At 37.0% G+C, this 27846-nt stretch overlaps 1 protein-coding gene across 1 annotated transcript; it reads right to left on the reverse strand.

Moving 5' to 3' along the window:
* On the reverse strand, positions 1 to 22979 carry LOC109091150. Its single transcript, XM_042764163.1, is given in 21 exon segments — positions 1 to 136; positions 671 to 2854; positions 3033 to 3147; positions 3596 to 3726; positions 3891 to 4099; positions 4203 to 4367; positions 4451 to 4581; positions 4678 to 4808; positions 5355 to 5524; positions 6102 to 6233; positions 6768 to 6871; positions 8382 to 8500; positions 9094 to 9287; positions 9419 to 9592; positions 9820 to 9893; positions 9999 to 10123; positions 11708 to 11876; positions 16421 to 16450; positions 16453 to 16513; positions 17135 to 17216; positions 22453 to 22979. Coding segments are annotated over 19 exon segments (4395 nt in total). The 5' UTR covers positions 17204 to 17216; positions 22453 to 22979; the 3' UTR covers positions 1 to 136; positions 671 to 762.
* Between the last annotated feature and the right edge of the window lie 4867 nt (positions 22980 to 27846).

The following is a 27846-nucleotide window of genomic DNA, read 5'->3' on the forward strand; positions in this document are numbered from 1 at the left end:
GATCCAGTCCTTTGTAAAGTTGACTTCATTTGAGCTTAGAAGGTTTTCTGTGACCTTGATTATCATTGATATGATGGGCTGAGCTGTGTTGTTTGATGGCAGGGAATTCTGAAGCTCTGTCATCATGTTTTTAATGCTAAAAAAAGAACATCAGTAACTGTGATAATTCCTCCAAATATACATGCAGTTCGCACACACACATACACACACACACACACACACACACACACACACATATATATATATATATATATATATATATATATACTGTATATCTGTGTGTGTGTGTCAGTGTGTCAGTGTGTGACCCTGGACCACAAAGCCAGTCTTACGTTGCACAGGTATATTTGTATCAAAAGCCAAAAATACATTGTATGGGTCAAAATGATCGATTTTTCTTTTATGCCAAAAAACATTAGGATATTAAGTAAAGATCATGTTCCATGAATGTATTTTGTAAATTTACTTTTTTTGGTTTATAATGATTTATTTTTTTTTTAGTAATATGCTTTGCTAAGGACTTCATTTGGACAACTTTAAAGGCGATTTTCTCAATATTTAGATTTTTTTTAATGAAGTCCTTAGCAATGCATAGTACTAATCAAACAGTTTTTATATATTTACAATAGGAAATTTACAAAATATCAAAATATATAATCTCTACACTCACAGTTCATTCCACTGATCAAATCCAGCAGGCTGGGAGATGTTGTTCAGATAGGATAAAATGCTGTTTTTAATGGGAACCAGCACCATAACTGCCTAGATTTTTAAAAGAGTATGAATCACTGCATCTACCATCTGGATAGTCTCCTGTGTGAGGGTGCTAGTTTGGGCATAGCTCATATTGGAGTTTATGATCAGCTGAAGGGAACTGTTAAAAGCACCAAGAATATTGTTAACCACATCCTGAGGTAGAGTTCCGGTTTCATTAGAAATACTTTTCAGAACCACTCTGACTGTGTTAATGACAGCTTCTGTAAAATTTTCACTTCGGAGACCACCATCAGTGCTAGCCAACTGTAGAGTGTAGTTTACTGCCTGAGAAACCTGTTCAGCAACAGCAATGAAGACTCTGTACTCAGGGGAGAGAAGGGGAGCCATGGCTTGGAGGAGCTGTTCAAGATCCTTCCCAGGTGTTGTGATATCTACAGAGCTAATTTCCCACTGGAAAATTCTAGCAAGTGCCGTCATCAATTGTGGGTTAGTGATCCACTCCCTTGCCAAGTTGAGGTAGGTCATGATCTGAGCTTCAATTTCAGCAGGAATACTGGTGTTCATTGGGGCGCCTAGAGAATCGTAGAACGCCTGCTGGATCTCAAGAGTTCCTTTAATCAGTGCCAGTTCACCCTGCAGCATGGTCATGATTGTATTGGCAACTTGTACAAGATCCTCGCCTTCCAGAGGAAGCCTCACATGGGTCAAGTTCTGGATCTGATTCATTGTTAGTGTCACCATATCTGCTTTAGCATTGATGAGTGCCACCTGCATTTCAGTCATGCGTTTCAGTTGATGGAGAATCTCTAAAAACACACTGCCACTGGTGTCATTTCCAAGCTTGTTTAAATACCACAGTGTAATTTCTCCATACACCTTCTGTGCATACTGCCCCTGCACCATCAATGTCGAATTAATGGTGTGGTATGGGTATTGTTCTTTGAATACATTTTTCAAGAGGTCCTCCAGAATGTTGAGCTCATTTGTAATATCAGTGATGTTCTCCACATCAAGACCCTGAAGGTTTTGTCTGATGGCTGACAATGTTGTTATCAGCACTTCTTCTGTCATTGCAAGTGGGCCAGATCCAGAGATGGACTTGTTATTTAGTTTCTGATACTCTACCGCAGTGATGTTAAGCCAATCGTTAAGAGTCATTTGAGCATTCTTTGCCACAGGTATTACTCCAAGTAAACCAGAAGCAGTCTGGATGAGCTGAAGGACGCATTTGGCCTGTCCATTAGCAAGAGGCTTTTGGGGAGATTGTGTGGTTTGAGTGTTCACGCACTGTGGGATCTGAATGGCCATATTCAGAGCCTGCAGAATGGATGCTGACCAATTAGAATGAATTACAGTATTGACTTGTTCTAATTCAGAAATGGTGAGATTGGAGGCTTGTAGACTTTGACTGATGTTGAAAATAGGAGATGCATAAGCCTGCTCAAGAAGATATTGAATCTTCCTGGAAATTTCCATTGAGGCTTCTGCTGGCCAGGACATGTTCCGTGGCAGGAGCAGAGCGAGTACATCAAGCGCAACAGGGAGAGTCATGTTACCCCAAAGAGGTGTTGTTGGCATGGTGATATTATTTCCAAATGCAAGCATTGCACCAAGATTATCAAAGACATTCTGGATATCAGCTACACAGTCCTGGCCAAGAGCTGAACAGATCTCTAGATCTCGAATGAGATCATGAGTCTTATTTAGCCCTGCTTCTAACTGATACTGCTGCTCTGGTGGCAAGATGGCTCCAAGTTGGCTCAAAATTGCTTGAAGAACTGCAAAACCCTCCTCTTTGTTTAGAATCTGGATGGACCCATTGTTCAAGACCTGAAGGACGCCCATGATGACTGGGTGCATGCTGGTTGTCTGGGAACCTCCTGACAACAGGTTCTCTATCTGCCCCAGTCCAAGAGCCGCCACAATGTCGTTTAAGAGCTGAGTGTCAAACTGTTGTGTAGAATCAATGTTCGAGAGGAGCTGAATTTCTTTATCAACAGTATTAATGAGGACCAGCAACAAGTCTTTTAGTGAAATGTCACTACCAAGTAGCTGACCATGTAGGCCATTGGCAATGACTTGCTGCAAAAGTGCCAAGTAACTGTTTTGGAGGAGAGCCACTGTCCCCTGGAGAGGTCTGAAATCAAAAGAATGTAAAGTCATTATCTATAATAAAATAATCTATACTGTATCACCAATGGGACTTTTTATGTAATTTGATACATTTTGAAAATCAAATATGCACGTAGTAGTACAGAAGTTAAAAATTAAATTACTTTGGTATCAGTAAATGTCTTGCACTAAAAAATCACTACCTTAACAGGCTGGCAGGTTCTCTTGACACTTTAGAGATCAAAGAATGAATCAAAGGAACAGCTGTTTCCCAGGTAAAGCCAGTCTGACAGGTGAAGGCAGTGGGGGTAAGAGTGCCTGCAAAAACGTGCACAATTCAATGCATATTATTCATAGTATGGTTGAAATAAATAAAATACTGATCATGCAATAACTTTAGTAATTCTACTATGATGTTAATTGATAAGTAAACTGGATATGATAACACTTTGCTGTACATTGTAAATACAAATATCACATCAATAAAATTAGCAACACTTTACAATAAGACTTGCATTTTCAACTTTAATTAATGCATTAGGTATCATGAACAATTGTATGATTTCTTTCAACAATTTTTGATTTTTCAGCATTAATTAATCTGTTAAATTTCTAATAATAATAATATATATAAACAATAAAAACATTCTAGATTTAAAAACCATGTAACAAGATTTCTCATTTTTATAAAATGAACAACAATAATCAGTTGTTAAGAACCAAAGTCTTCTGATTTTTGAAAGATTCACAATTATTTTATACTCACAGTTTGGTGATGCAGTAGCATTAGGTTGGTAGGTCAAAATCCAATAAGCCATATGGAAATATGGTTCCATTGAGGGCCACAGAGAGCTGTTCTCTAGCGGAGAACCCATGTTCTCCAATATGCCAGTAACCCTTTTACACAATAAATTAAAATACAAATAAACATATAAAATTAGTTTAATATATGATAAAGGTACTTAGCTAGGCAAATCTCTGTTTCTACAGGGACTGTTATAATTCTCAACAAGTAACATCCTTGTCACATAGTAGTTATTGACAAATAGTAGGTTTCTGACCTGGTCAACAGAATCTGGGATAATCCAACTGAAATGTTCCCTGGGATCCAAGCTGCAAAATAGTCCTCATTCAACTCAGTTTGCAATTTCTGGAGGGCAGTGACATACTGAAGGGAGGTTGTGTATAGACTGTGCCACTCTGCCATTAGTATTGAGGGTGTGACATTGTACATTACAGTTCCATTCACTACACCAACCAACTGTTGAACCTGTGAAAACACATTTAGTTTAGGTAGTACTTTATTAATTCATTTCTACTTTTTGTCAAAGTTTGAATTATTCTGGCCATCTCTTCTAAATACACCCCCTTACCTTCTCGTTTACTGGCAAAAGTGATGTTAACAGCATTTCCTCAAGACGTGTGTCATTCCCAGCGCAAACTAGAGTGCCCCACAACTGAGGGTTTATAGAGCTGTAGGTTGACATCCAAGCCCAGGGACCAGAAAGGTCTTTGCAGCTAGTGTGACCCTCTAGAACCTTTATGAAGCATTAGAGGACATCCAGTGTGACAGATGAAGACTTTAATGAAAACTACAAAAGCGCACACTTTTTTTACCAACCTTGGCCACGGTTTGCACAATAGAGTCCATGGCATGGTCAGCCCAGGCATTAGCAAATGTCTCATTCTGCATTAGAGAAAGGAAGGCCTCCTGGACATACTTGGCATCCTTCAGGACCACATCAATGAATGCTGTGAAACAGATAATGATAATTCAGGTAATCAGTGTGTCAAGCATTGGAAGCTGTTTGCACAGCGTAATTCTCTGCACATGCTGATGATACATACGTAGCTGTACTTCCATTGCAACTCTTGCCACCTGCATTGACGAATGGCCAGCCATCATAAAAGTCTGAATGTATTCCCAACCAGGCATGCCTTGTAGAAAATCAAATGCTGAATTGCTTAATCCGAAGATTCTAGTGGGGAAAAATTATAAACAGGTTGGATTTCAGGTTTAACAACTTTAATAACAAGTTTTGTTTGTTCATTCAGATGTCAGATGAACCAGCAGGAAATGGCAGTGAGAATTAAAAATAAATAACCTGTTTAATAATCCATTTTCATACAAAAGGTAGTGGACTAATACTTGATAAACATTAGTGATTGATTTAAAAATCCTCCTACCAAAGTTCAAAACAACCTACATCCTGGAAGTAAGCTCTATGATATCTATAGCACACACATGGAATAATCAAACCAGATTTGGCAGATGTCATCAAAGCCAGGTTGAGTGACATGCACTCATCCTCAAAAACCACAAGCAAATCTATGTAAGGTAAGTGAAAATTCAACCCATACAATACAAAAAAAATGGGTTAGATACTGTGTTGGGTCAACACTTGGTGTGAAATACAGATCCTGAAGGAAAACTGTACTTGTTACAGAAAAACAGATCAATTTCACATTTAATTACTGCATCAAATTCCATCTAAACAGATGCAAAGTAGCCTGGGTTGACATACAATTGTTCCCCCAGGCTCTGTGGCTGAGCGTCACTGCTGCGCTGGGACCTGCTGTGTTTGAGAAAAGCATCCAGGCTTGATGGAGACACTAGGCCCAGGAAGCTGCCGAACACCTCTTTAGTGAAGGCCAGGTCAGCTGAGGCAGAGGTCTGACTCCAAGCCAATAGTACCTGTAGGGATGAGACATGAAGATGTTACTGGTATGGGCATTTACAATATTAAAACAGCATACATAATTTAAATGTGATGCAGAGTACATATGCAAGAAAGAAAAACATATGCAAGTGGGTTTGTTACAAATATAGTATGTAATATTTGTATGTAATGGTCAGTGTCACAGTCTTACTAATTACTCTGCATGTTATTTGTCACATGCTGCATGACTTCTGAATGCAAAATCATGGTGACTGGATATTGTTGTGGAGTTCCCTCTGTGTCGAGGGGAATATCTAATTGGCATTCCCTGAGGACTGCTGCAAATACATGCTTTTTTTGCAATCAGTCTCAGTTTGGCTAGCATGTTGTTTTGTGTTTAGACTGAGCTGGTTTCCTAGGTAACATGCGCAGCAGATGTTTGTGTGTTTTCCCACAAGACAGCAAGTAAGGAGGAGGAACCACAAATGAGAGTTTTTATCACCCTCTCAACTACAGCACAGGTTAGTTTGGAAGAGTTATTTAATATGGATTATTTCTAAAAAAAAAAAAAAAAAACAGATATTTGTATATACCAATATATGTAAAATTTACCTGTTCAACAACTTTCCACGTATTTACCCCTTCAAATACCTGGCCCGCTTCCCAACTCCAACAATAGGAGGCAGTGATGTTTTGGTCACATAAAAAGGTACGAAAGTTTGCCTCGTTGAACAGCACTACAATCTGAGAAGGTCAAAATATGCATGAGTTTGAATGACTGTGTGTGAATGATTTGTGTTTGTTTATATAAACTCCTAATCTTCTAACAATATAAAACAGATGAGCTAGTTCTCCGAAAACCTAGCCTGCGTAAGCAACAATAGGGCATTATACGGCAATCCCCATGTGAAAAATGTTGCCAAATATCTTTGGTGAAAAGTATTTTTATTGTTTGTCATTGCTAATCAAGCTGTCATTTTGTCAGTTTATGCAATTCAATAACTAAACGTATCAATGGTGGAAATATTCATGAAATATTCATGACATTTAGAAAAAAAATAAATAAAATAATATTAAGACAATTCTCTTTTGATGCATGCATATACACAGTTGGATGTAGTTTGTGGACAAATTACACATCAGTTAGATGGTGAAAAAGTGTATCAAAGGAATTAGTTTTCTCAAAGTCTATGGAGCTTTTTGGCATTGTACACATAGTTTAATGCATACTCATATTCTGAACATAGAATCTGCGCTGGGCAGCCATGAGAGTCCTACCTGATCGAGAGGAATCTTGATTTGGTTGATAAGGTCCTTCACGTCTGAGCTGAATAGAACAGTGCTGCTTGGGGTCATGACATCACTCAGTTTGAAATATACATCTATTTAAAACAAGAGAAAAATATGACTGCACTTTTGACCAACACATGAGAGCTCTTCTGTGACTATGCAGGCTGGCAGAGAGCATTCTAAACCACTTGAAAGTTGTATGTCTATGCACATTTTGGGGAATATGCTGGTCAAAAAATGGGGAATATGCTGGTCAATTTTTTATTTTTTTTTAAATGACTGTTTTCAAACTGGTTTCCTGAACACTCCCCCTTCCTCCCAATAGTCAAACAACCAGATAGACCTGCCCTAAACTCATATGATTGGACGAAAGCAACCTATGAATGGCTTGCATATGCATATCAGTGCATATTAAACAGGGATTTAAAAAAAACACTTTAAAAATGAAAAAATTACACCCTTCTGTTTTAGGTACTCAAATAATAAAATACATTTAGCTTTCTTCTCTAAGAACAGGCTGTAATTGTCATGTGATGATAATTTTTCACCTTGCCAAGTAGGATGCTCACCTTTTATAAGACAGGGTGTGGTGCACATCGAACACGTAGTTCGGACAGGTTTTGACAATAGACTGATTGGGCTCTAAATCCTATAATAATCAACATCTCTCCTAAAATAGTAAGCAACTTGGCAGCAAGCAACCTGGGATTATAAACCTTACTCAAGGGCAGAATGATCGTAACCATAAAAGGTTTATTCTTATCTAATGGGGGAAAAAATTGAATCTAACAAATTCAGCGTGTCCAGAGGGACTATAGTGACATTTGATCAAAATTGTGCTATGTGGTACAAATATTTATTTAGTCTTTCCAAAGCCCAAGGTTGCTTTACACAGTTAGAGGAAAAATGCGCTTGAATCACATTTATGAACCAAATTGTGTGTGTGTGTGTGTATATATATATATATATATATATATATATATATATATATATATATATATATATATATATATATATATATAGTGTGAATCACATTTATAGTTCTTTAAGGGTGACTTTTCTGTGAGTTTGTTGAAACTTGGCAGTATCTAGTCCCTGCATGCTTTTGTTTAAATGGGTGTAGATGGTCTTCAAAACAGTTTGAATAAATACTGGAATAAATACAGGTTTGGAACATCATAAGGGTCATCACAGCACATGTGACTAACATTTCCTAGCTGAAACTTTCCTGACACATAATTTCCTTATGTACATGTACTTTTTGTATTATTGACACACTTTTTGCATTATTGACACACTGTTTTCCTAATTAATGTTGTTCAGTTGCTTTGACGCAATCTTTTTTGTTTAAAGCGCTATATAAATAAAGGTGACTTGACTTGATTTGATCTCTAATTACTGAACATTTCCAGTGGTAGGCTGACTCATCAACCAAAAACAATCCTGAGCAGCCTGTGAGTGCCAATACAAAAAAAAAAAAATAATTATGAAACTACTTTCAGTTTAAATTAATAGGCATTGTCTTGTTATTAAAGAAATGATAGGTTGCCACAAATACCATGCAGTTCACAAAACGTGTCAAACAAGACATCTTCAACACACCTCTCCCTTTCCAATCACTCATGTAGTTGAGAAAGCCAATGCCTTTAGTGATGACTGGGTTTGTGGCATCAGTAGAGATGTTGGTCTGAGGGAAACTTCTTCGAAGGAAGGTCAAGGTACTAAATGCAAATAAGAGATGCTGAGATTCTTTTAAACCAGTCAATAAACACAAACATTATAAACATGTAAGTCACACATGGTGTACTGGTGTGAATATACACATCAGACTGAATTGGAAAACCAAGCTGAGCACCCCCATACTTATGTGGTTATGGAATTCCCAGAACCAAAAAACATGCACAAGAAGTAAATAGGCAACCAATTGGCTGAACTTTCCAGTGCACAATAAGTACATACACAAAGTGAAGCCTTCAGTGTCACATGATCTTTCAGAAATCATTCTAATATGCTGCTCTGGTGCTTAAGAAGTGTTTCTTATTATTTTAACATTGAAAACAGTTGTGCAGCTTTATATTTTTGTGGAAACTGTGACGCAATTTTTGTTTTAGGGTTATTTAATTAAATAGGGAATAGCATTTATTTGAAATAGAAATCTTTTGTAGCATTATAAATGTCTTTACTGTCAATTTGATCAATTTAATGCACCTTCGCTGAAGAAAAGTATTAACTGATTTAAAAAAAGTCTGACCCTAAACATTTCAAAGGTGGCGTATGTGAGCAATTTTTATTTAAACAAGTTCTCAACACTCACTTCTTAAGGTTTTCCAATTCCCCTGCTCCAACATTTAATATTTCTTCATCTGTGGGCTTCAAGAAGAGATCAGGCAGGCCAAGCAGGAAGTCCCACACTGACGTCTCCTGTTGAAGCATATCTAGGACCACCACAGTGCCTCCAATCGATCCCAATGCTTCTGTCGGGTTACTGAGCAGCATTTCTGTCAGCACCTGGTGACCCACACAAATGAACAGATGAACATCAAAGTGATGTGTAATGATTCATTTAATGTCTTCGATATTTGTGGGCATAATGTGACTAGACTGAAAGATTATAAAGAGTGTGGGAGGTCTGACCCCACCTGGTTCAGGGTAAGTAAGGATGCTTCCAGAACAGTGTCATTGGAGCTGCAGAAGTTTATTAAGCATTTTGTAAAGAGATCCTGTGAATTGGCTGATGTGTTGATGGCAGTCATGGAGAAGCTGCATAAGGATTTTTTCAAGACATTCACAGATTCCCACACTGACTCCATTGTCTATAACAAAGAAAAAAAGCAATTAAGTAAGTAATTGGACATTGAAGAATGTTGATATTTTGAAGAATGTTGAAACAGTTGCTAGTAGCCACTGATTTACATAGTATGGAAACAAATACTGTGGGAGTCAATGGCTACCAGCCACTGTTTGGTTACAGGTTTGGTTACATACACAAACACACACAAACATGGATATGTCAAGAATATGGAAAACACTCATCACTAACCTGATCAACAAGTGCAGTGTTGTTAAAAGTATGCATGACTGAAGTCACATTGGGAATGTTTTGAAAGCTGGAATCTAAAAAAAAAGATAAATAACAGTTAAAAAACAGAAACTGATTAATTTATCAATACTTTAACAAAGAGTAACTTTGTTTTAAAAGACTGATGAAAATGTACATACTGAGCATCCTATCCCATAGCTCTAGGAGCTCTGGATTTGATGTATCCCTTTTAAGGATTGAGTGAACCAGTCCTCCCTTCTCTAGATGGGCCAGTGGAGGGAATCCATGAAGCAGTGTTGGTAAACTGAAATATAAAGAGGACCATGGGAATACAAGAAGTATAATTAACTATAATAAACTAAAATGAAACTTTTGTCAAAGGACAAACTATAGTTTTGTTTCTAAAATATACCATATGGTTATATACTCTCAAAATATGTCATATATCATAGTTATGTACACAACATAGACATGTAATGTATGATTATATAAATGCTGACATTTTTGCACAAGCCTAACCATACGTCACAGTGAAGGATGGAGCATTATTTAATGATAACTAGGTGAAGGATTATACAAACAAGTCCTGTGAATTCAAACCCTCCTACACAGTATGAGCTGGTAGTGAGTTTGTTCACAGCACACAACGAAACTGAATTACTAAAAGGAAGTAGAAAAGAAGGGAATGCTGCCATTGGGAGTTTCTGCCACCCCCTTATTTTTAAATGTATTTTTTCAAACACTCAATGAAATCTTCTATTGTGTATGTTAAAGCAAACTAGTGTCTTAATGCCTTTTCTACATTTCTTCAACCTTCATTAAACTATAAACCAAATAAATTAACAAACTTTATTGTAATATTGACTCTTTCACTGTTATCTAATTTTATATATACATTTCTTTTATTTAATTTTATAAAGGCAATTCCACAGAAAAAAAAATTGAAACAAAAATTTGTTAATTCTTAATTGTAATTAATACTTTTTTAAACTTTTAGTTCATCTATATGTTAGTCTATTAATAAAGTTTGATTTGGAAGCAAAAGGACCAAATGCTTACCTAAATGTAAGGGAAAATATTGACATTTTTTTTTCTCCTTTTGTGTTTTACAAGGAAGAAACCATGATGGGTAGATCATGACCGAAATCAATATAAAGCAAATTATCTTAATTAGCTAACTTTAAACAATCTAATGTTTTCTACCACAGTGCTTTAGACAATTTTTTTTTATTATTATTATTACCTATAATCATGCAATTTATTTTCACAAATATTTTTAAGTAGCACTTTTTAAGTAGTTATATTTACAGTGTGTTTTTTGTGTGTTAATGGAAAACACCATGTAAAAAATTCCATTCTTCTTCACCAAACAATGACCCAGCAAAGGTTTCGAATACATATCATTGTTTACTCAACCTGGACATGATACAAACAGCAGTAAAAGAACTTTTGAACAAACAGGTTTAGTCAACATTTCTCTATACAACAGCCAAACACTTTTGCTGATCAACTGATCAAATAAGAGAATTCTTAGCTCTATGAATACTGACTAAGCCAAAGGGAACAGCAATGTCACAGGAGGTGCAGTATTTTGCCATGAGGTCCATTATCATCTCATCAGTGACGCATCGACTTACAGGTGTGGCCATTGTCATTATGTACTGAGACATCTTTATCAGACATCACATAGCATTGACATACAGCACATGAGATGGCTCATATGGGCGCTGACTCATAAATATCACCATTAATGTACACATCTGATCATTATAATATACCCAATATTAAAAAAAAAAAAAAAAAAAAACAGACCTCAGACTTTCTGAGAATATGGTACAACATGAAAAATCTGTTTCTGGAAATATGTTATTGTTCACAGTGCATTTACCTGTGAGATTCAGCATCCCTTCGTTGACGATGACCCGTGTACCAGTGCATTTTGGACTGTCCTTCTGTTAGGTAGGATTTGTTGGTGCATATACTGTCGGTGTTACACATGAGTGTCTGCAGGAAAGGGAAGAACCCGGCACTCGGAAGATTTCTAGGTGCCACATAGCCTGAAAGAAACAGTGCAGAGTTTTTTTTTTTATTTATTTATTTTATTCTTTTCAACTGTTAGGGGTTAAAGGAATAGTTCAACAAAAATTTGCAAAAAAAAAAAAGATGTAGAATGTAAGATGTACATGAGTTTGTTTCTTCATCTAAATAGATTTGGGGAAATTTTGCATTACACCACATGTCAGAAGAAGAGCCCAAACAACTGATAAAAACATTACAATCATCCACAAGTAATCCACACAACTCCAGTCCATCAATTAATGTCTTGTGAGGTGAAAAGCTCAATTTTTGTAAGAACAGATCCATCAAGGCATTTTAACTTTAAAGTCATGTGGATTACTTGTAGAAAATTGTGATGTTTTTATCGGCTGTTTGAACGCTCATTCTGACGGCACCCATTCACTACAGTGGATCCATTGGTGAGCAAGTTATGTAATGCTAAATTCCTCCACATCTAGTGAGTAAATTTTCATTTCTGGGTTGAACTATTCCTTTAAGGACACCCCATGGCATGAATTGTTGAACACCGTTCTTGTGTTGACATATGTTCTACTGAAATGGGACATTATACAGGACATATCCAATTCATGATTTGCCTTTGCTAATCCATGGCAGATGGTATAAGTTCATGATCTCATTCTAAAAAGAGACATTTGATTGGACAAAAATGTGTATATACGCCCATGTGTGTAAGATGAGTCATCAATATTTTGTTCTGCTTTCTAGGAAGAGAAAGACTCTAGTCTACATTTTAAATGCATATGTATGTGCTAAAAGTTTATTTAATCAACTTGTATAGGTACACTAGTATACAGATGACCACAAATCCAATAGTCATGAACCAAAAGCCGCATCTTTAGAAAAAATAAAAATATGAGTGACTGCCAATAAACTTGTTTAAAGGTTTGGTCTATAAAATAAACATCTGCAAAAACTGTGTACAATGAGGTGTCTTTATTTACTCACTCCTTAACCACCAAACATCAAAAGGAAATTAAAAAGTGTAAAAGTATTAACAAAAAAACCCCAAATGAACTATTTACTACTAATAAAACTATTATTATTTCAAATAAAAGCTTTCACTGTAATAACTACTGCAGTGTCGCTAGTCTGGAATATTAAGAATATTAGGCCTATAAATCCCGCATCAATTCAGTCTTGTACTCTATAGTTTACAGAAGCAAACAAATTTAAAGTATATAAGCACTGACACCGCAAGACAATCTGCACTTTATCTCAGTGTTTGACAGCACAGTTTGTGAATCAAAGGCTGTTCTTTTAAGTCCTTCAAACCTAGCGTAGACCACAATGAGTTTGGCCAGTCAATAAAAGTAATTTTCACAGAACGCTAAAAATGTTTAATTTTTATCTTGTTGATAACATGACACACTGAACGTTGTAATCACACTTGTAATTGTATGCTTCAAAGGGTTAATTATGACATTTTAAAATATCATTTTTTGTCTTTTGGAAGCAGCATTCAAATTAATTTGGCTCAAAAATCTGAAGGGGAACTGTCTGGAGAAAAACAATGAGATCTCAATCATGTTTTCTCAGCTTGGGTTGGTTTTGCTCTCCCTGGAGAGGGAGAATATTTGATTTTCCTGTCTTGTTTTATTGGTATAGGGCTTTCATAGAAACAAACACAATGCTTTGAGTTAAAAGGTACATTACTATAGACTATGCGTGACCACCTAAAAGGTTTCATACAGTAGGATTATTGATCTTATGAAATGTTTGTCCAGCAAACAGTGCTTGAATGAACCAAAACCATAGAGAAACTATGGAGAACGATATAAAGTAAACATGACATAATCTACTTAGAGTGTGACAAGTAAATAAATGATTTGATCAGCAACTTTCTAAAATATAAGTTAGTCATTAATACATTTAAGTTTAATAACAGATGTGACTATCATCATAACCAAAAACATTCTCCTCATATTCATAAAGAATATTAACTTTTAGGCAAACTATTCCTTTAAAGTTGCTTTTCTTCTAACCCATATATATATATATATATATATATATATATATATATATATATATATATATATATATATATATATATATATATATATATATATATTATTCCAAAATAATTACTCAGGGCAGTAACAGTTTAAACATATTTTATTTGTGAACTTACATTCAGCTATTCTTTTTAATAGTTTAATAGATTTTTTGGGATCATCAGTCATCAAAGCCCTTAAATATTGGTCACAGAAACAGAGAAAGCTGGTGAAATTCATAAAATATTCATATATTTTATTTATTTATTACCTGAAGATGACTTAAAAGAACACATATAAACCATATATTGTCACAATCGTGTTTCTTTTCTTCATGTTTCATCACGTTTTCAACAAAACATTTCTGCTTTTTATATAGCCTAGCTACAGCGATAGCCGGGTGCCTTTGTCCACATTAGGGCTTTCCTGGCACGTCATAAGTTATTACTTCAATAAGCAGTTTTTCACACTGCATGAGAGTGTTTAGCACTCCATAATAATCTAGATTTATTCACACTGGCCCTTGAAAATCTCTACACAAACATATGCACGAAAAAAATATGGGGGACGAATTTACAACAAAGTGGTTATATCTAAGTGTGTGAGTTGTTTACTTAATTTTTTTAATAAGTCTTCCCATTAATGCCATTATACTGTTAATTCAGACTGATTCGCGAATGCGCACAAACACAAGAGGTGAGATTTATCACATGAACCAATCACAGCTGAATATAATCAGCCATATCCAGGCATATCATGATGGAGGCATTGCCTGCTCTCACATGACTTCCCCACAATTACCCCCAACCAAACTCACCACACACTTTAGGGCAGGCTTCCTCAAATCTTGCCCTGGAGGGCCAATGCACTGCAGAGTTTAGCTCCAACCCTGATCAAACTTACCTACCTGTGATTTTCTAATGATCCTGAAGACACTGATTAGCATGTTTAGGTTTGTTTGATTAGGGTTAGAACTCTGCAGGAAAATGGATCTCGACGGGCAGATTTGAGGATCCCTGCTCTGTAACTTTACCCGCTGGTGTCGCTGTTGGATAATGTTTATTTAGAAAAATGAGTGATAATGTTATAATTTATAATATTGGTTGTTTTATTTTTGTACTAAGTATTTTTTTCTTATACAATATTTTGAGGAGGCACTGCTTCCCTTGCCTATTTGGAGCAAACCCCCGTGATATTTTATATATATATATATATATATATATATATATATATATACAACAGTTCTTTCTGGTTCCCGAATCTGATTGGCTGAGCGCCTGTAATATTGTAGTGATAACAGAACTCCAATGGTTTCACCGTTTGTATCACTCCGCTTGCATTTCTCACAGCGACTATCATGGCAGACACCCAAATCCACCATAATTTTATAAATAATAATGTTTTTGTGTCATTGAATGTAGTTTTAACTGTTTTTTAGGTGAGAATGTATTGTTTAGATTTCAACAATGTGGTTTGTTAATAAGGATAACATCTATTTGAAAATTTGCTTCAGCGTTTTCTGCGATGTAAGCTCCATGTAGTCAGCGGCCATTCAGCACTCATGAACCCACCGAGAGCAGCCTTACCTCGGCCAGAATTTCCCGCTGGCTTTGATGTCTCTAGTGGTTAAACATGAGATATAATTGGTTTTGGGTAAATCTAACTGGCAGTCTTTGGTCTCAATAATCTATTATTTGTTCCAGAGCAAACAGTTTTGGCTGAGGGCGAGTCTCATAATGTTATATTTTATAACTGTAATCCTGTATATCGGAGCTCTGCCTTTGTACTTTTGACTGAATTTCCTAGCAACTTTTATGATGGTTGTTGTTGTTGTTTATTAAATATTAAAATTATATAAATAATAGTAGTATTTAATAATAGTATTTAGTATTTATTTACTGTTTGAAAAACAGTGTGTGTTTTGTGGTGATTATTTTAGTTACATTATTCTGGGATTACATGGCGACAAGAGACTGTTTTTATGAGTGTGTCCACAGTAATGTACTATAGAAAATGCTAGTCTAGAACATTCCCAAGCACGAAATGGTGTATAATGTCAAATGTTCTCAACAGATATATGACATCAGCCTGCTTAAGATCTGCACCTTGTTATACACATTTAAATACTTTTAAATAAATCCAGGAAAATGAAGTAAGATATGTTCAGCTGCATACAGAATCTTCATCAAATCATGAATCAAACCATTAACAATGTTACTGTTCCATGCAAACAGGTTTCACTGTAAGGAAGTTACAGCACACTAAGTGTAATGACAGTCCCAAAGGGATAACCTTAAAGATAAGTGTTTTGCTCATGGGCATAACAGTAATAAAGCAGGATTGTGATCTCCACAGCTTCTGACTCAGACCTTCTCAGGATTGAAGCCAGAACCTTTATGTTTACACCATCTCTACCCAATGCAGAATGCCTTCAGTAACTGTCACACCATTGGGATCACAACAAACTTAGATACTTAGATGACTTCCTTTTGCAATCTAAATATAGGATGATGTTTAACAGTGGTACATACATGTGTCTGTGAGTTTTGGAGGAAACTGTGACGGGTGATTGCCAAGATAATAAAGATCACAAGTGGCCAGACAAGAAGAGCCAGCGACCAGGCCTGAAAAAAATCAACAAACAAAAGTGCTGTCAGACTTTCCTGTTGGTTATATTGTACATGGTTATTAATCTCAGTATAAATAGGAAGGACTACTAATAAAATTATGGTAACATATATAGCTCACTCTTTTAGATATGCCTGTATGTATTTATGTAAAACAATCTGAACATATCATAAGATATGCATATATATATATATATATATATATGTATATATATATATATATATATATATATATATATATGCACACACACACACACACACACACACATTGAGAAGACCTTATCGAACAAGGTTTTAAGAACACAGAGAATGTTAAAGTGATTATTCACAGCTAATCTAATGATAAAGAAAAGATCAAGAATTTAGAAACAGTGCCTTGGCATGTTAACTTAATTTTATTACAACAATAATGCAACCAAATCAGCTAACCAAAGGTGTGCAGTAGTTGCTTTTACATTTTAAAATTCAGTATTGAAAATATGTTATGTGGAGTCTGTATGGTGATATGTAGGCAGGAATCCTGAACCTACAGAGCTCCACAGAATCTGATCATCTGGTTTTTGTTGTTGTTGTTGTTCAAGTGTACAGGTACAGGTACAAGTTTACTGGTTTACTCACAGGCTGCCGGGTGACACTCAGGCCATTTTTCCAAAGAAGCAGTCTTAGTTGTTGTAAGAAGGAGGCCATCAGAGGGGAGGTGCTGATATAAATGAAAGACAAGAGTAAAATTCAGATTTAAAAAAAAAAAAAAATTATAATAATTTAATATCAAGAAACTATCAAACATAAAATTCATTAATAATTACCACAATGGTATTTATCATTCTGAAAATGTTTTCATTGAAAACGTCATAGTAAATAAAAATGTATGTAGGTTTGTTTTGAGATATCCTTATTGAACCCATCATTGTACGTTGTACTAAACTCTTGATTGGCTTCAACCAAAATCCTGAAGGCAATATCACTGGTTCCAGTTTCTTTTTAAATGCATTCATTTTAATTGTCCCTCCTATTTAAAACAGTTTTTGGTTCTATTTACATCCTCCTGTCTCCTGCGACATATTCATTTCTATTTTCATATTTGCACTAAAATGTATGTTTGTTTAATACAGTTGTAGACTGTAGGTGAAAGATTAGGGGAGTGAGCTGCTTGTCTGTATAAGGTGCCATAGAATGCATTGATACAATATTTTAAATTGTTCTCTGATAGCTACATAGAAGGTATGTGGCTTAGGTAAGGGCAAAAAACTCCACAAACTGTTTTACATGTCTATTTACAACCCTAGGATTTGTCCCTAGGTTGTCCCTGTTTCATTTTCGAGATTTGCGATTGCACATGATCTGTGTAAACTACAGCGACAGTACTTACCACACATTTTACAAGATCAGATGCTTGTTGTCAGTGGTGCTCAGGATCTGTGAATCATTTGCCATCATCCTGTCATCTCTCCTTACTCTGTTTATGTGGTAAGTGAAATCTTATGTACAGTAATGTCACAGGCTACCGCTGGCAAGCAGCTAACCATGTCCCTTCAGTGCCTCATGTTATTTTCTTAGAATGCGTATTATTTGTTCCCTTTCAAGGGAACTTCGAACTGATTTGTCTGTGTTTTGCTATTGTGTTAGCCTCATCGTGACCCGTGTCTGAAGCATACATTGAAAAAACACCAACGAGTTGGCCGGCAACAGCCTCTGACGTCACTACCGGCGCGACTATAAACAGGCAATGGGAGAACATGTCATTCTCTTCTTCGTCTTCACTGACTGTTCTGTTTGAAGCATTCATCTGAAAGAACCGGTAAGAGCGCTCTTTCTCTGTCTATCATGGCGACTACTAGCAAGCGTTTAGACAATCTGTGCATCCGTGTCGGCGTTATTTGACACCCGATGACACACAAGATCTTGCCGTCATTTGTTTGGGTTAAGAGCATGCACGCAATGTCTTTGAGGAGGCAATCTGGTTGGACTTGCCATGAAAGTGCGCTAACAAGGTGACGCCTTGAGGCCGCCTCAATGAGCGTTATCTTTCTGACCATAGCCCTCCACCTCAGGTGAGCCTTCCATTTCTGCCTGATCTCCATACAGAGATCGAAAAGAAATGAAAGAGGCAGTTTTCTTCTCGCATCCATCGGTTTCGGCATAAAAGTTGTGCTGACATCGTGGCGATGCGCGAAAACAGCTATGAGAGGATGCCCCCTGTAGAAAGAGCTTTCTTTCTGTGGGGGAGACATCCTCTCTTAATCTCCCTCCTTGCCATCTAAGCCCCTTCAAGAAATATATCTCGCTTAAATGGCAAGGCATACGCAGCAGCAGGTCAGGCTGTGGCTTTATTACACACGATGGTGGCGCTTCAAGCATATCAGACTGATCTGCTAAGAGACCTGGATAGAGGTGAGGGCCTTTTCCTGATCAGGTAGCCGAGCTGCACCGCACCACAGATCTTTCTCCAGGCTACCAAGTAGGCCGCCTCTGCCATGGGTAGGAAAAAGTATGGCGGTCATGTTGGTAGCGGAGAAACATCTGTGGATGAACCTGACAGACATCGGGAAGAAAGAAAAGGCTTTCTTCTCGATGCTCAGGTTTCGCCTTCTGAACTTTTTGGTATTTCCGTTGAGACAATGATCGAGAAGTTCTGGGAAATGAAGGCGCGCTCCGCTACTTTCAGATCCTTCATTCCACAAAGGTCCAGGTCTGAGCCCAAACAACATAGGGGTTCTGGCCTGTCTCGATCTGAGGATCAAAGACGGGCACAGAAGGCTAGTGTCGCAACTCGGGCTCCTCCCCCACCTGTCGGCAGGGGTAAGAGGAATCGTGGGTCACAAGGAGGTAAGCAGAACCTAAGGGATGTGATCCAGATGAGGCAGCATTCTCATCTGAATCAGAGCGATACCGAGGTATCTACTCGTTCCCTTTAGGGACCATCCTAATTCCCCTGTAACCACCAGCTCTCCACCTGATCGAGGTTAGGTGGAAACCTCTCACATAACAGTCTCCTATGCTGGACCTATGATGTTTTTGGCTGGTTCTATGTCTTCCTTCCATCACCTTACTGATGGTCCGGACTAAAAGGAGGCACCCCTTGAGAGGGGCTCCAGCGCAGGAGGGTGGATGGTAACCCTTTATGTATATACTTATGTGTATTAAATTGCTGGTGGTTATGTGTCTACTAATAATCTCTGTGAGTTTCCTTTGCAGTGCTCAGTTACAGTGTTTACTAAACACTCATCAGCACCAGCCATCCGGCTTCATGTTCCGGTTTTAGGTGGCTGAGATCACAGGTTTCTGCGGGAGCCTCCTTGATCATCAGGCCTGGCACAGCACTGCAGGGAATTTCATGGATGTCTGGCCAGGTCACCCTGAGGGGTCTCCTGGCCGCTTAGTTGTGCTGTCGCATCCAGCAGGAAGTGGAGGTGGCAGTTACAGAAGTCTTCTTGTATATGCTGCCGCAGGTGATGCTCCCCTCGCCAGAGGTTTGTAAAATTTGAGCTTGCCTCTCCCGTGCGGCTCAGCGCCTCTGCAATGCTTAGCAACCTCTAGGTACACACGCTAAGCTCTGTGTACTTTCTGAAAACCACATGGTGGTCAGTGTGCATGTGAACACTTTGCACACTTTCTAAAATCCACATAAGTGGTAAGTGTGCATGCAAGACTCTGTGCACTTTCTGAAATCCTGTACGGTAAGGTTATGCACTACGCCTCATTCCCTTTCTTGAGATGATTAGACCTTGGTTCCTTGGGCTCCATTCAGCCAGTGTGTATTTGTTTTTACACTTCAAGCATCACTTCGTGCCCTTTCTTGAGTTGGTAAAAGACCCGTTCATCTTGGGCGCCACTCCACCTATGTATCCTCGGTTACCTATCTAAACAGGGTGTTGCTACTAGGGCTCTGTTGAGACAGCTCCTTCAGAAAGCTTATGCGAAAGCAAGAGGTAGCCCCTGTGTGACAGGCAAGACTTAGTATAAAATGCTAGGTTCTTAGCCATATCCCTTTAAAGGAATCTTTCCTGATTCCAAGCCTTCAGCTCTACCCCGGGCTGAGGCCCTAACAGGTAAGTTGGGTATGTAGCTTAGGCCTTTGGCCGTATGGGGTACTGTCACAGACAGTCATCTAAACGTCCCAGGGGCAACTCCCATGGGAATGGTAGAGTTGGTACTTAGTGTTTGCCATGATTCTGGCCTGCACTCCCCTCAGCATGGCGGCGTGGGTATACTTTTCCCCATAGCGACCCCTAGAGGACGCAGTTCGAAGTTCCCTTGAAAGGGAACGTCTCAGGTTACGAATGTAACCATGGTTCCTTGAGTAGGGAACAAGACACTGCATCCTCTAGCTCCCTGCCATGCTTCGGACGCAAGCTTCAGACAAAGAAGTGAATGACGTGTTCTCCCGGTGCCTATTTATAGTCATGCCAGTAGTGACGTCAGAGGCTGTTGCTGGCCAACTCATTGGTGTTTTTTCAATGTATGCTTCAGACACGGGTCATGACGAGGTGTTCCCCATAGCGACCCCTAGAGGACGCAGTGTCTCGTTCCCTACTCAGGGAACCATGGTTACATTCGTAACCTGAGACGTTTTCCGTGCCTTTCTGAATACAGACACCAACCCATCCCTGCACATCACATCCCCTGCACAGTCTGGAACATAACATTTATTTCCATGATCTGCCATTTTTGCTATTATGAAACATGGGCAGTTATATGCAAATGTCGGGGTGTAACTATTAGTGATCCCGACTGTAACGTCACAATCAGTGTCATGTTCAGATTTGCCTTCTTTTCAGAGCTCTTGCATGCAAGAGATTTACATAAGAAGGAGGAACATTGGTGTTTGAGGCTCACGGTATGTCATTTCCATATACAGAACTGTTATTATTCAATTATGCCAAGGTAAATACACTTTTCCATTCTATGGCACCTTTAAGTGACTTTTTTTTTCTTTTTTCTGTTTGTTTCAGGTGTTGTTTTTTTGTATTGTATTATGTATGTGTTCTGGGACCCCGTCGAAAAAGAGATGTTAAATCTCAAGGGGCGATCCTTTCAATAAATTCAAATAATCTCAAATTCAAAATATTTTTATTGAATACATCTTTGTAATTTTGGTTTTGTTTTTTGTTTCATTGTCCATTGTCTAGCTTTGTTGCCTGTAACTACTGTTAGTAAGTTGTGTCCATGTTCTTGTGTTACCAAGTCAAATCAAGCCAAGCCATGTATGTGTGTATTTTTTATCTGCTCCCTTTTGGGCTATAATAAAACCGCACTTGGGTTCTCACAACCCTCGCCTTCAGTGGACTTTTTTTTTTTTCAATCTTACATCCACTGTCAAATGAGAATGCTGCTCTTTAACAGCAGCCTCTACTGTATAAAGTCAACCACCTGTGTTGCAAATATATTTTTTTGTAATATACTACATGCTACAAAAAAAAAACTAAATAAATACAATAAAACAATCTGACCACCTTAAGCATTATATGATATAGTATGTCTTATTGCACAAACAAAATCTAGATGTATATACTTTTATTATAATGTATTTTGTTATTTATATAAAGGTTAATATAATAATAATAATAATAATAATAATAATAATAATAATAATAATAATAATAATAATGGTGGTATATTTAATAAAATAACAAACAAAAAGTATTTAAACACAAAAATAATAATAATTCAACAAAATATAATAAAAAGACGATGATTTAAAGTTTGCTCTCACTACTTGTCTTAGTGCGCTTTATCTAAAACTGCTCGGAATCATTCATGTAAGCATTTCCTCACTGGATTGCCTTTTTTACGTCATATACACCTGTATTTCATTATTGACATATAACTGAATCTCAGATATTCACTTTATTATCGCACCTTCAAAAGTAATAAATATGCAGTAAATATAAAATTAGTATACTACTAAAAGAATATAGATGACGTTACATATTTACCTTGTTAAGCCTGGATTGGATTTAATGTATCGTTATTGGGTCCGATGCGTTTGATGTAATGAAGACATTTTGCCAGCTTATTCTTAGAAAAAAAACATTTCCATGTGATATGCCACGAACTGACAAAAAAAATGAATAACAAAAACAACGAAAATCAAGTATGTAGAGTTTATAACGCGCAGGAGATTTCTCTCTCTCTCTCTCTCTCTGTGTCGTCAGGTGTTCGCACCGCTGTCTACAGTACACACTTTTCTCTGTTCTGGACGCTCATTGTCTATACAGCTGAGGCGGGTGTTTCTCACACGTCGCATGACCGGTTTGAGGATTCCGCGCCTCATGTGTGGGTGAGAGGACAAATATGCAATCGCGAGAAATTTGATAGGTAGGCCTATTCAAAAGATGTAGGCTATGGTTGGATAACTACCCAAAGCTGTGTATTAGCGTACCTAGAAATATCCAGTGTTGGGAAGGTTGGGAATGTAATAGGTTACAGGTTACAAGTTACCTTTTTTAATTATTTTAATATAATAGTATGTAACTTTTTCAATTACTTTATTAAAGTAATGTAACTGATTACTTTTGATTACTTTTTGATTACTTTTCTAAATTTCCAATGAATGTTTATTTGCAACTGTTTATCATTTTCAAACCTTACAGTAGTGCTCAACACTGTCAGACTTTCACAATCCTTCATCACCTGAATTAAGATGATCAAATTTGAACACATCCACCACAAAATCAGACTTTAGTACTGTCTTTTACTTTGAGATTGATCTGAAGTTCAATGCAGATTTAAAGGGATAGTTCACCCAAAAATCAAAATTATGTCATTAATGACTCACCCTCATGTCGTTCCAAACCCGTGAGACCTCCGTTCATCTTCGGAACACAGTATAAGATATTTTAGATTTAGTCCGAGAGCTTTCTGTCCCTCCATTGAGAATGTATGTACGGTATACTGTCCACGTCCAGAAAAGGTAATAAATACATCTTCAAAGTAGTCCATGTGACATCAGAGGGTCCGTTAGAATTTTTTGAAGCATCGAAAATATATATTTTGGTCCAAAAAATATCAAAAACTACGACTTTATTCAGCATTGACTTCTCTCCCGGGTCTGTTATGAGCGCGTTCACAGCACATCCGGTTCGCGAATGAATCACTCGATGTAACCGGATCTTCTTGAACCAGTTCACCAAATCCAACTGAATCGTTTGAAACGGTTCGCGTCAACAATAAGCATTAATCCACAAGACTTAAGCTGTTAACTTTTTTAACATGGCTGACACTCCCTCTGAGTTCAAATAAACCAATATCCCGGAGTAATTCATTTACTCAAACAGTACACTGACTGAACGTTGCCAGATAACGAACGAAACATTGACTCGTTCTTGAGTCAAGAACCGTTTCTGTCGGACGCGTCCGATTCGAGAACCGAGGAGCTGATGATACTGCGCATGCGTGATTCAGACTGACACACAGCGCGTCTGAACCGAACTGGTTCTTTTGGTGATTGATTCTGAACTGATTCTGTGCTAATGTTATGAGGGCGGGTAAACCGAAGGCTTCAATCAAGGGCAATCATCGCCAATGAAGTCATTACGTCGAGCGCAAAAGAACTGGTGAACCGTTTTCGGCAACCGGTTTATTGAATCAAACTGTCCGAAAGAACCGGTTCGCGGAGAAGAACAGAACTTCCCATCACTACCGGTGATCCGAAAACCGATGCAACCGGTTCTTGACTCGAGAACGAGTCAATGTTTCGTTCGTTATCTGGCTCGGTCATCAGTTCAGTCAGTGTACTGTTTGGGTAAATGAATTACTCCGGGATATTGATTTATTTGAACTCAGAGGGAGTGTCAGCCATGTTAAAAAAGTTAACAGCTTAAGTCATTTGTGGATTAATGCTTATTGTTGACGCGAACCGTTTCAAACGATTCAGTTCGATTTGGTGAACTGGTTCAAGAAGATCCGGTTACATCGAGTGATTCGTTCGCGAACCGGATGTGCTGGTGAACGCGCTCATAACAGACCCGGGAGAGAGTCAAGTCAATGCTGAATAAAGTCGTAGTTTTTGATATTTTTTGGACCAAAATGTATTTTCGATGCTTCATAAAAATTCTAACGGACCCTCTGATGTCACATGGACTAATTTGAAGATGTTTTTATTACCTTTCTGGACGTGGACAGTATACCGTTCATACATTCTCAATGGAGGGACAGAAAGCTCTCGGACTAAATCTAAAATATCTTATACTGTGTTCCGAAGATGAACGGAGGTCTCACGGGTTTGGAACGACATGAGGGTGAGTCATTAATGACATAATTTTGATTTTTGGGTGAACTATCCCTTTAAAATCAAAAGAAATTGTTTACTGATACCATTTTTGAACCAAATCTTTGCATAACAGGGAACACTGCATCTACAATGTTTTGAGAAAAAAATGTTAATTTAAAAAAATGATAAATAAAAACATATACATCAACTCAAAAACGGTTATCTAATAAGCATGTGTCCTATTCTGTTTACTAAACTCCTGAAACATTGCTGTCTTTTTGTATATCATATGACGATAGTTTTCTTAAAATAAGTGAAATGCTCATGAAGTGATTCAGAGCAGTTCAAGAGATTATGTTTATGTGTTCATACTCATATATTGAGGCTGAAAACACCGCAAGCCTCAGTAGGCCTATGTGTGGTAAATGAAACCGCATGTCTGCGCCATTAATTTCCATGAGGGGCGGACTGGGAAAAAAAAATCAGGCCAGGAAATCTCACACTCATACACCAACAACAAATTCTGAAACATGACCTCACATAAAAAAGGTTTAAATGCTTAAGTTGGGGACATGCAAAATAATTAAAAATTCTCTCCTGAACTGCACCTTAACTTCCATTTTTCTTCCTGATATCTATCTCTCTCAAGATTTTAATACTCAAGATTTAACAAAACTATACTTTCTAAATTGCCTACATGTCAAAATTAGTACATCACTACAATATATTTATAGAAAAATCCTAATACTGAACATGAGTCATGTTTTTCCCTTACAAAATTAACCATGGTTTTATTAGGCTATAATAAAAGTATAGTAACCATGTTTTTTGGGCAAATGGATTACCATTTGTATTTATTTTTATTACAAATCCCATGGTTAAACTATGGTTAGTGTAGCAAAAACCATGGATAATTTGTGGTCACCATGGTTTAACAATAGTAACCATTGTCTTTAGATTTATAGTAAAATCTTACCTTAAAACCTTAAAACCTTAAGTAAGGCAGCGAACCCCCAACTGAAATTCCGTTTTTATGACTGGATTCTACGAACCAATCTGTGTTTTCCACTAGTCGGTGCAATTTGGGAAAGAAATCAATTTAATCTGTATGTGGATGTGTAAATATTCAAATGTAATCCCCTTTGTAATCGTTAACATTTTCATAAGTAACTGTAATTTAATTACACTTATTTTTCTTAGTAACTACAACTGATTACAGTTACATTTATTTTGTAATTAAATTACATAATGCCATTACATGTAACTAGTTACTCCCCAACACTGAAAATATTGAAGCTATAATTTTAACTAAATGTCTCATTGGCAATGTGGTAGCATAGCTAGGTTTAGTTTATGTGGTTGCCGTAGTTATATCATTTAGTTTCACTATATTTCGCAAAAGCTATGTGCGGTGGAAACGTAGGCTACATCACTATTGTTCAAGCTCTGTAGTTTTCTGTAGCCTATTTTTTTCCTTATTTCCCATGTGCTATTCACACAGTTATTGTTATTGAGGAAATAAATATTTATGTCAGGTTGGGAAGATTTCATAATTAGAGTGATCATATGTATGCTATCTGAATAAATTCTTTTACAGAAAAGTTGAACTGTGTTCTCATGATAAAAGTGGAGTCAACAAAAAATATAACAATATTTGTTGGCCAAAGCAGTTTCGTATGTTAAAATGTATCATCAGAAATACTGTATTCACTGAATAAAGTGTTTGAATAGGTTATTCATAATAGAGATATTATGAATCATTATGTATGTGTGCAACAACAGTACATTTTTTTCAGCCATTTCGTGATATACTTTAAATTGTGGTAAAGGACTGGTTAAAAAAAAAAAAAAAGTTCTCTATTCTATACACTGAACCAATCAACCAGTACCAATTCTTTTGTTCAGTCTGTCTTGATCAGACTATCTGGTTTTCTATGACCTTTAGATCACATTCAGTGTTTTTTTTTTTTTTTTTTTTTTTTTTTTTTTCATGATGGTTGTACAGGTTGTGAAGTTCGTAAATATTCCCTTTGTCTTTAGGTTAAAAGGAAAAAGACAATAACAGTACATACATTATTCTGAAATACATCACCTAACATGTTAATCAGTTCTAAGGCTGATCATAATAATAAACAGCCAAGATTAGGATCCACATAACACGCTATTGTTAAAATGACTGGAACTTTGGAAAGTTTACCAGAAGCGTCAACAGAACAAAAGACTGAAAAACATCTCATGCTGCCCTCTTTTCTGTGAGAATAAGTCACAAAGCATTGTCTCCACTCACAAGTTGAGGTCAAATGATAAGTATAGCTTTGAACTGGACAGATTGGCATCATATGAAACCAGATTCATGCCCCAGGAGAGAGACTGAAAAACATGTAAAAATGAGCAGAATCTACAGCAAATGTATTCTTTTATAATGTATCTAGCGGACAACTAATTACAGACAACTAGAAATGTAATTAAGAAAAAAAAAAACATTTATAGAAAAACTGCACAGATGAAAATACAGTAATGGTGACTGTGAACATAAATGTACATTTCCAAACAATAAAAGAAATATACAAAACAAAAACCTCAACTGCTTATCATCAAGTTAAAGGTGTCATATGAGGTTGCTAAAAAAGAACATTATTTTGTGTATTTGGTGTAATGAAATGTGTTTATGCGGTTTAAGGTTCAAAAAACACATTATTTTCCATGTACTGTACATAAGTGTTGCTCCTCTATGCCCTGCCTTTCTGAAACGCATCAGTTTTTACAAAGCTCAACGTTCTGAAAAGCAGGTGTGCTCTGATTGGCCAGTTATCCAGTGCGTAGTGATTGGCCGAATACCTCAAGCGGGTGACAGAACATACTGTGATGCTGTCTCCCGGTGTGACAAGACAAAACCAATAAAACCCATTACAAACGAGGCATTTGTTGCTTCCAGTGGGGACATAATTACTGATTATAAGGACTTATACTGTCTTTTTACGTGTTGCATCATGCCGCGTAAACATAAAACCATGTCTGCATTTGTGATCAGAGAAACAACAAACAACAAGCACTACTCTACACTGCTCAAAACTCGCGTTTGAATCATCAGTAGAAAATCCTTTAAATATGAAAACGT

Source organism: Cyprinus carpio, chromosome A9 (genome assembly GCF_018340385.1).
Source record: "Cyprinus carpio isolate SPL01 chromosome A9, ASM1834038v1, whole genome shotgun sequence".
Classification (NCBI taxonomy): Eukaryota; Metazoa; Chordata; class Actinopteri; order Cypriniformes; family Cyprinidae; genus Cyprinus; species Cyprinus carpio.